This window comes from Fopius arisanus, unplaced genomic scaffold, assembly GCF_000806365.1.
Source record: "Fopius arisanus strain USDA-PBARC FA_bdor unplaced genomic scaffold, ASM80636v1 scaffold00037, whole genome shotgun sequence".
Classification (NCBI taxonomy): Eukaryota; Metazoa; Arthropoda; class Insecta; order Hymenoptera; family Braconidae; genus Fopius; species Fopius arisanus.
The window spans coordinates 86728-96635 of NW_011887776.1; the positions used below are offsets into that span (position 1 = coordinate 86728).

The window sequence follows — 9908 nt, forward strand, 5'->3', positions numbered from 1 at the left end:
GGATGATACCTTCCTAAATCTACTCGGTTGAGCCAATGGAACAATGAGTGATCATAAATTCGTGGAAACTTTTCCGCTGTATAAATGGAAACTGAAATACGATTCTCTAAGGAGTACCTGAGGTGTACGTGCCGTTGGGAGGAGACTCTCCAGTAATTTATTTCGCAGAGAGACAAATCTGGTAAACGATAATCCGCCAGACGCCCACCGATTTCGTCTTATGATCCCTCACATTTCTAAAAATTCATAAATTATTTTTTCCCTCTGGGAGAATTTTGGGTTGTTATTTAATACAATTATGAATGATATTATCATTATCGGACAGTATGTCTCCATGGATGTCTGCGTTCAGTGAACTTTCGTGGACGTTTGATCGGTCGATAAATGTCAAACGATTGAACTTGTCGTAAGTGACGGAAGGAAAGAATGGTATCAATGAAGCCACTGACCCATTGACTCTGTCAAACTTATGACCACTCAGCCCTCCATTGTGTCGTTTATCTACAATTTCAGAAAGGGTAGAAATTTCACTATTTATTTTTCCCTATTTTATTAGTCTCCACTACAAAAATGATAGATAACAACTTAAAGCGACGAATAATTGGGATACATTGAATTTTTTAAAAGGATGAATGACTGATTTTCGAATATGTTCTACACGAATTGTTTGAAACGCTTTATCAACCGCTATTTATTTCGTATACATTACAAAGTATTATCTTCACTTAAGGCCTGTCATCAACATAGACATAATGAAACGCCTAAACCTCTGAGAAGAAGATTATAAATCTTCCATTTATCATCCTACGCGTTGAATGTGTGACAACATTCTCACGTCCAATTTACAGAAGAAGGAAGTACAATCCGTTGTGACATTGAATCTGTCAGGACAATTGACAAGAATTTTTCACTCCACAAGACGTAAACATCACGAAGGATCGTCAAGTATTTCGATTCACAATTATTTTCTTTCTGTTTATTCCATTAATTGTGTTTACAGCTTGTACAATTCCGAGATGCGCGATGAGCCTCAGTGAAAATACGGCGAGTGATTGCAGTGATGAGAGAAAAAATGAATGGAAGAAGTGACACGCGAATGTCCATTACATTCAGCATCAGTGGATCATTGACATGAAATAGACAGGACATACGGTGAAGCATTTGTTGGATTTATACAGCATTCTCCTCTCCTCTCTCCACTTTTCATCTTTCTCAAACGGCTACTGAAGCCAACATGGTTGTCTGCTTTTTTCTATCACGACCGCCCTCAACCTGCGTTTAAAGTAACGAGTCAACGGAACTTTTGAACTTTTTTTTTCTAGTCATTTACCCTGAAGGAATATCACAAGCGTTTGTCTCGCGCCTTTGACCAGAAAAAATGCCATTATGATGCGAATGTCGGAAAGAAGTTAATGAACTGTTCATTACGTCTCGCTACCTGTTGAGTTTATTTAATGAAAATTTCACCAGGTAGACAAGCCGAGGATTGCCCATGGTATCTAATACCATACCTGGAAAGTACTCTTGTAGATATTGTCACATAAATGGTATGAGTCTTCGAGAATTTGTTGGATGTGACCGCGGGAGCTTGAAATTCCGTTGCTATGAAATTAAACGGCCATTTCCCGGTTTCATATTCTTTTCATAAATATTTTCTCTATACTCACTCAGATAAGACTGATTTCTCAAGAGAAAAATTCGTACAGACCTCTTATAAATTATATTACATATTATAAATTTTGTTGGAGCGATCGATCACAATAAAATGGGTTGAATTACCGTGTAATGATTTATTTCTTGAGCGATAAAAATTATCGGTACGTATGAATTACTAATGTAGATATCTAGTTTGTTTCGGAGTGCTGACGAACACTTTCGAAATTAGCATGATTAGATCACGTCTGTAACGGATCCTGCATTTTGCTATAGGCGGTCAACATTTATTTAAACTGAGTAAAGTTTATTACCCATTAAATTTCCACTTATTTTAGATAAATTCCGATTACGATTCGTTTTTTTTTTTTCATCAGTTTGAAGCACTTTGGTTTTTACTTACAATATTCAAAAATATTTTAAATATTCAATTTTTTTGATTCTCGTATTTTTTATGTTGAATTTTTGTTGAAGTATTGTTCTCTGATGATGAACAGATCCGATCAGGTCAGTAATGACACGATTTTCTGATCAGACTATGGACCAGGATCCGGTCTCTGAAGAAGGGATCAGAATACGATGGAATTTAGTTATTAAGTCTAATCCTCTCCTGATGAGTCAAACCCCAGCCATTCGAGCCTGACTGCCCACACGAACAGAATATATATGCGAATAATTACACAAAGGTATAATTCGCATATATGTGAGTACATCTTTATTCCATACGGGTGATTCGGTATTCAAATTTTTATCCGACTTGGATCCAAGTGTTAGACGAAGATTTAAATCCCGATTTGCATCGCCATTTGAATTCATACAAACAATTTTTTCATCTCTGAAAAAATTCTCCTCCCGAGAACTCTGAAGGGAATCTATTTCTTTTGGGATCTAGAGACACATTCATCGGGAATTTTATTGTAAAGTGGAGTATACTTACGAGGTTTCAGCACTACGTCGTCAAATTAGAGCCCAATGTCTCGAATTCCGAAATAGCTCAATGAAATTTTTCCGAACCGCTTGAGAGATATCAGAATTTAGTGCGACAGTTGATCCCCAACTGTCGTACTAAATTTCGACCAGGATTTCAATTCTATTTTCAACTATACACTTGAATCGCCCCGAACATTAGACCTCCCCCACAGCCACGAAATTGTGATTTTACGCAGACGCAGGGATGTCTCAGCCTCGAACAATAAATAGTTGATGAGTTTTGGTAATTACGTTGATAAAAAATTCATGAAAATTGGCATTTTTTTTGCTCACTAATGTGGCAATAGTGGGTTTGTTATGCTGACCCAATTATCTTGGAGGAATTCTTCTCATTGATATTCTGTTACCCCACGAAAAATTCTCGGGTGAGTTATCGAGAATACCCACCAAGCATGCAAAGTTCTACTTCTGGATACCCAAGCTTCAAGGCACAAGCCCTCGTTTGTTCGGAAGATTAAGACGTTTTCACCACCCGAGGAGATTTCAAATCAACGATTCTGGCGCCTTGCACTCTTCTCCGTGGTTCTTTATATTCTTTATTTCCACTCTTTTTCATCTCAGCGAATGCCCACGCGAGCATTTCAATTTACATACTTCCGATAACGCCTTTTCATGGATGAACATAAATTCTTAGGTTGTCTCGAATTGTTATTTAGGGGATTGCCGAGATTGGTATTAGGAGTCCGGCACATTTGAGACAACACATGAGGGATAAAAAAAAATAAATGGGGGATGTATTGATAAACTTCGCTACATGATCATAAACTACAGATTTCGTTTTGTGTTTGTCTGAATCCTCACGCTCACAATTAATATGTTTATTCTTCCACTTTTCTCAGACGTCTCATTAAACCGAAGCGAGACAACTGAAAAAATATAGCGGCTTTTTTTTTTTTGGTACATGCTCGTGGTGTCTGCGAAATAGTGTTGATTATTTATTTGTGGAGTCCAAGAGACATCCAAAGGAATGAGAATGGTCAGAATGGAAAAGTACGGCCACGTGGCGTTGATTTTCCGGTGAGCACATAACATAAAGTTTTCATGCTCAAGTGCGTCGTTTCGTTTACGACTTCTTGGCGTACCTCGAACCAAGTAGAATTATCTTTCAAGCAGTGTTATATCTGAAGCATAAAATCGGTGTAGCACTTGAGTAAAACGGCGTGAACTTTTTCAATGAATGTATCCCATCGAGTGGAGAATGTTAACCAATTTCTCTCGACGTGTCAGGATAATTCTAGTCTAACGTTCAGAATTATTATATTTTTCGAATGCTGAACATACCAAAGATTAGGGGATATCGCCATGTCTCCCAGACTTTCTTGATTTCAATATTCATAACCGGGGGAATAGACTGCATTTTAAGGTGCACTTTGCTTCTACTCTCAGATCATTCAAGGGTAGTATATTTTTAATTTTATTGCTGTTGGATTCCTGGAGAATCTGGAGTCTCATCTGTTGGCAAAAATATCATCGTATAAAAGACAGAGTACTCCAAATGGACGAAACCACGCAGTTCCTTCATTTTTATTGTTGAGAAATCGTGAGAGGCAGTTCTGAAAAAAAAATGTCACAATATCGCTCGACGAATGAATCGAGTTGTTCAAAATCAAAATCTAGAGATTATTTTGTATACAATTTTAAATATCTCTTGAAGACAATTTTTCAGCTCGTAACTAGCGTGAGAAAAACTTTATGAAATCAGATTCAACCGCAAAAATATACCGCAGAAAGATTCAAATCTGTCACGTAAAACTGAGACCATGTTCTCATGTAGATAAACAACGCAATGCATTCATTACATTATTCATTAAAATAATTTGATCACGATGAGAAGTGCTTCGATCCAGTATTGCTCTATTAAAAATTTTCCCCTGAATTTTTCGCGTCCGTGTCGCGCTAAGAATTATCTAAAAAAAAAATTCAAATACTTCCGACGTTCTTTAAAATATCTTCGCGTTGATTGATAAAATTTTCTGTGAATTTATTTCACACGCCAATATTTTATGAAAAATGTAAAAAATAATTCGATGTGCACTGAATATTTATTTCGTCAAATTGAGAATAATTTCTATTAGTTACCATTTTCTTTAGAAGTCCTAGTGGCATGAAGACTTCTTTGTCAATAAGTGAACCGCAATTCCTAATCTTTGCTGAATGAAATTAGTCCCCACATTAATCAGTGGTTGCTTAGCTATGATCACCCATGATGTTAATTTATCGCGGGAAAATCATTGGTTCTAGACGAGTGATACGTCGATTGATGGTGCTGGTAAACGTGTGTCGCGTTTAAAATCATTAGATTCCCGGCGACTGACAGGCGCTAATGAATAATTTATAATGATGATTTTCATTAATAATACGAAATTGACGGATAATTTTTACCATGATTTTTAGAAACGATCAGAGTGTAATCACTTTCGAAGTGAACCGGTTCTGAATTACATGATAAATTGAATACGTGAAATGGGGATTAAGGAAAAGGGCGACAACTAAATAGAATTGCGAGAGCCGATCTCAAGATTTTCTTTCAGATATCAAGGATATCACGGTTACTTTCCAACTGCTTGACTTTAATAATCGGACATTTGTCGGAAAATTGTAGGGAATTTTTACAAATTCCATCCACAAAGTCATCGAAATTTTAATTATTTGATTTTGAATTAAATTTGAATTTTGGGTCTTGGAAAATGTTATACCCGAAACGGTAATATAATGTACATTAATTCCACAGATCATTCCTCGATGTGATCAAGTTGAAGAGTTCAATAATGAAGGCTGACCTTACGATTGTAATTCAGTCCTGATCAAGATACTAAGGGCCCCTCGTTGCTTATCAGTTTTGAGTATTTTTTGAACTGCATAATGCAGTGAAAGCGATGCGGTTACGTATCCGGTTTTTGGGATGGTTCTTTAACCTCAGGAGTAAATTCATCGGAGTAATTTATGCCTGTGGTCCTTAGTTAGCTTGAAAAGTTTCGCACCTTCTTATTCTTCACCATTTGCCGAGGTTATTCCGACCGCACGTACGAATGCTAAATCATTCTGTGTTTATCGACAAGACGGATCGACATAACGAGTAGGTGGCCAGGGTAAAACACGAATAAGTGAGTGCGGGGGTGGGTGCTCAATAAGAGTACATATGAAGGCCAAATAAAATTAAATAAAAGAAAAGAAGAATAACGCATACTCTGATTGCCCAACATGATCATTACTCATCGGATTCTCAAGGGTTGAATCATATTCAAATGAATTTACACCCTTGGTTTGATTTGTCCTTGAGTACTTGTCATTTTATTTTTAGATTGTATAGAAGGGATGGGATTCATGGGATTTGAGAGCTAGCAGAGTTTTAAGAACATCTGCCGATTGTTGTGTACTGAAATAGTTAATTGCTGTGATGATTACCAAATCAAATAATTTGTTGAGTATTTACAACGGATGTCTGGTAAATAATGTAAAAGTAAATGGAGGGAGTTCGTTGAGAGAAAGACAATTGATTTTAATTTATGACTGGATTAGGCTCGATCGCCCTGGGTGATCGTTAATATGCACCAGAACATGACTGATTAGACAACGTAGTGGAAATAGTTTCTCGCTGACTAGACTAAAGGGTTGTGGAACAGCGGGGAATTAACATCCCCGGGTTCGACGCCATACGGCGAACCACTGGATAGTGTATAACTCATTACTACACGTGTAGGCAGATGTTTAATCAAATTCGTCGATTTTTTTTCTTCGATTTTGCGACTCGATGCGAAAATTCCACACTAAAGTCATTTAAATCTGGAAGACGGTTGAAACTGTCATGAAATGTCACAGAATCATCGAAATCTCAAGTGGGGAGCGGTTTTTGTCAAATTTTTTAATGAATTCATGAAATGAAATGTGAATATTTGGACATAATTTCTCTGGTGAATATTTGGTAGATGATCCGAAGATATACCGCCTCAGGAACAAATGTTTAACGTCATTATGCCTCACACCATTGGACACTGATGCGCCATCTAAATCAGCGTTTATTATATCTCTTGACTTAAGGGCTATAACTGTGCTCATACCTTTTCCAAGTGAAATTCCGTTCTTTACATCCACCTCATCCTCTTCGGGCCTCAACGATGCATGACACCACGCTGAGCCACACATCGTACAGTCGTACATTCGCTTTCGAAAGAAACCAGAAAAGGAGAATAAGATGTCCTGAAATTTTTTGGGTAGAGAGCTGGGACCGCAGGTCCAGGGGGTCGTTAAATATTTGCAAGACTCCTTCAGCGACGTAATTTACATATTCAGATCGGTGGCGTTAAAATAAAAACTAAATAAAGGGACTCTGAGATTAGAGCGATCCCAACCCAGAATGTTTTGACGCGATTTGTGCTAGGCCATTTAGCAACACAAATTAGTCGGGAGCTCGGGTGAGATCGGTATCTTATACATGTCAGATCGTTTGTGATGGTAAATACCATACGTGGATTCTGGAGTCTCGGCTTTACACTCCAGGCTATTATATCTTTCATCTTGATATGTATTGGTATGAAGATTGTTACTGTACTGAGAGAGAGTACCTCATTTTAACCCATGCGTGACGATACTGATATTACCGTGTGAATAAGATTATAATACTGCTCTGGGTATTTGCATAATATCAGAATGTTGACGGGTACCGATTGTGCTATTTCTTGCGGATGCATATTAAATTAAAGTAATGTGTGCATTTGATAGGGTAATTCAAGTTCATATTAGGAAGCGTTTTGATAAATTTCATAGATTAAATAGCAGATGAAACGTAAAATACTTAAAATAGTGGAATAAAATTCATTTTATTAGGATTTCTGGTTATTAAAATTGATAATATGAAGATGAGATGACGATGAAAATGCGAATAGTCAATTGTATTATCTTGGGATTTAGGAGTCATAATCGTGGTGGGAAGGTCAGAATATAATCGACTTTCTACGTTCATTCCATTGAGGAAAGGTATTTTTAGCGACTGCATAAGCACACGTTTCTGATTGATCTCCAAAGACAATTGAGACATGAGACACCTCTTAAAGGGAACAGACATACTTTATTACGCATGAAGACTTGTACCGGTGTCTATTTCTGGTTGTGGCCGAGGAAGAAGACGACGTGACCAAGTGACATAACCCAGGGTTACTGGCCTTTTCGCGACACAGCTTTGAAATTACCAACTACCAGTTTGAATAATTCTTACAGATCGCTAAAAATCGGCATTCTTTCCACATTCTTAACACTTCTAACAAATTAATTATTATTAACATATAGATATAATTGCACTCCATGTTCATCACCTGACAAATCCCATATTTTTCCATTGGGATGCTTGACACAGTCGTAATTTCTTGATAAGCAGAATGACTCTGCTGAATACCTGATTGTGCTCTCGTGATTTTACCTCACTTGTCTTGATTAATCCTTAATGAATATTGCATGACGATTATCCGTATACATCGGAGAGAAAACACCTGAAATTGCCGAGTTCATTCTGCTATGCAAATAGCCAATGAAATTTAATTACCTAAATTCATGATAATTACTCAACAAAATTCTCAGATTGTCAGAAAACATGTCAAGCTAAAACATGGAAAGGAGCGATTCAATACTTTTCGGTTAAGAGACATTTTTAATCGTAAGATGAAGGAGCTCTGGTGATTTATGAGTTGAAAAATTACACGAGACGATCAAACCTAATTAGAACAGTCGTGGTTCATTAACAACTGAGGTCGTTAACTTCTGAGCATCAGGAAAATAAGACTGAGCGCTCTAGAGTCTTCAATTCTATAGATGCGCATATGAATCTCCACATGCTATTTTTAATTGGCAAAAGGCTAAATATGTAGATTAGACTTGAATGCCGAGCTATCATTTAATAAAATGCGCCTCGATATTGGTGGCCATTTCCTTCGGACATGACCAGAACTTATGATGGTTATTTACCATCAACTATTCATCCACAATTTAAACAAACTAAAAGCAATCTCAGTCCCATGTTGGATGATATCGCTAATTATCAGAGTCTCTTCGCTTTTGTTCTCTATCATAAAGGAGGACAGATAAACAGTAATTTAAGCAACGCTCGCATTAATTACTATATCTAATTGCGTACAGACGTAGTTCTTCTTTAATTAGAAATTTCCAATGAACTGCCAGATACTCATGACGAGCGAATTACTGGGTAAATTCATTTATGTTGATACTAAACATATTCCGTTGATATGGGAATGCCACCGTAAGAGTTCACCTTTAGATGTGTTAGGAGGTATTAATACCAATTGATACTTTAACATAGATATCTTTTTTTTTTCTGATTTTAGCGATATTCCAAAGGACGTCGGTGTCTCGGGGGCAACTACGAATTCAAGGCGTTGCTACTTGTCTCTATCTCTGCATGGATTCCTGCGGTCTGCTCTACGGCTCCGTGAGTAATTAACTTTCACATGTCATTCGTACAAACTCATAGGAATTATGCAGTAATATGCAGTAATTTGCGATTAATTTCGTCATCTGATTATCAGTACATGCAACAGTTACAGATCCTCACGTGTAATTACAAATTTACGTTGACAAGTTGGAATGCTGGATAATTTCCAGTTTATTTAAAATTGATGGGCAATTGAGCGGCCATTCTGTATTTATTTAATATTGAAGTAGTTGCGGCATGGGATAAAATGATGTGAAGTTAAATCTAACCGCACATGCTTTCCTGGGATTCCCTCATTATGATGAACGCAGCGCTCGTAAAATAACTGGAACTTCAATTGCACAAAAGTGGCGAGCTATTGAAGCCAATGTATTCGCATATAGCATCGGCGATTATGCGATTCTGAATTATATTTACAAGCCCCAGCTTATATGGTGGGTTAAGGGTTTGCTGTAACTGCATCTGCATGCAAATCCAAACGATCTACGAAGAAGTGTTGAGGAAAATTGAGTTAGGGAACAGAACAATCGAGTGCATGGGACGAATATTAATATTGATCTTCAGTATTGATTGATTGATTTCACCGGAATCACACGCAGTCTGATTTCAACGAACAAAATCAAGGATGTTTGATTGAATATTCTTGACCTCATCTCATGTGGTTGTCTGACCCTGGTGACGCTTACATTCCTTCCGAAAAGTCTTCAACCAATTTTGTCAAGCCCGTGAATATTCATATTTCAGATGATTCTGAATCATGAGTCTAAATTTTTTGAAGGGATGATCACTTGAAAAGTTGAACTCGAAATTTTCTTCAGTCACTGAA

At 37.1% G+C, this 9908-nt stretch overlaps 1 protein-coding gene across 1 annotated transcript in view; it reads left to right on the forward strand.

Annotated features, from left to right (window-relative positions):
* The window catches only part of bnl (branchless), a 30943-nt gene that overhangs the window by 6898 nt on the left and 14137 nt on the right, over positions 1-9908 (forward strand). The window contains exon 2 of the mRNA XM_011304175.1: positions 8976-9079. Within this exon, the coding sequence (XP_011302477.1) occupies positions 8976-9079 (104 nt within the window). The remainder of the gene's footprint in view (positions 1-8975; positions 9080-9908) is intronic.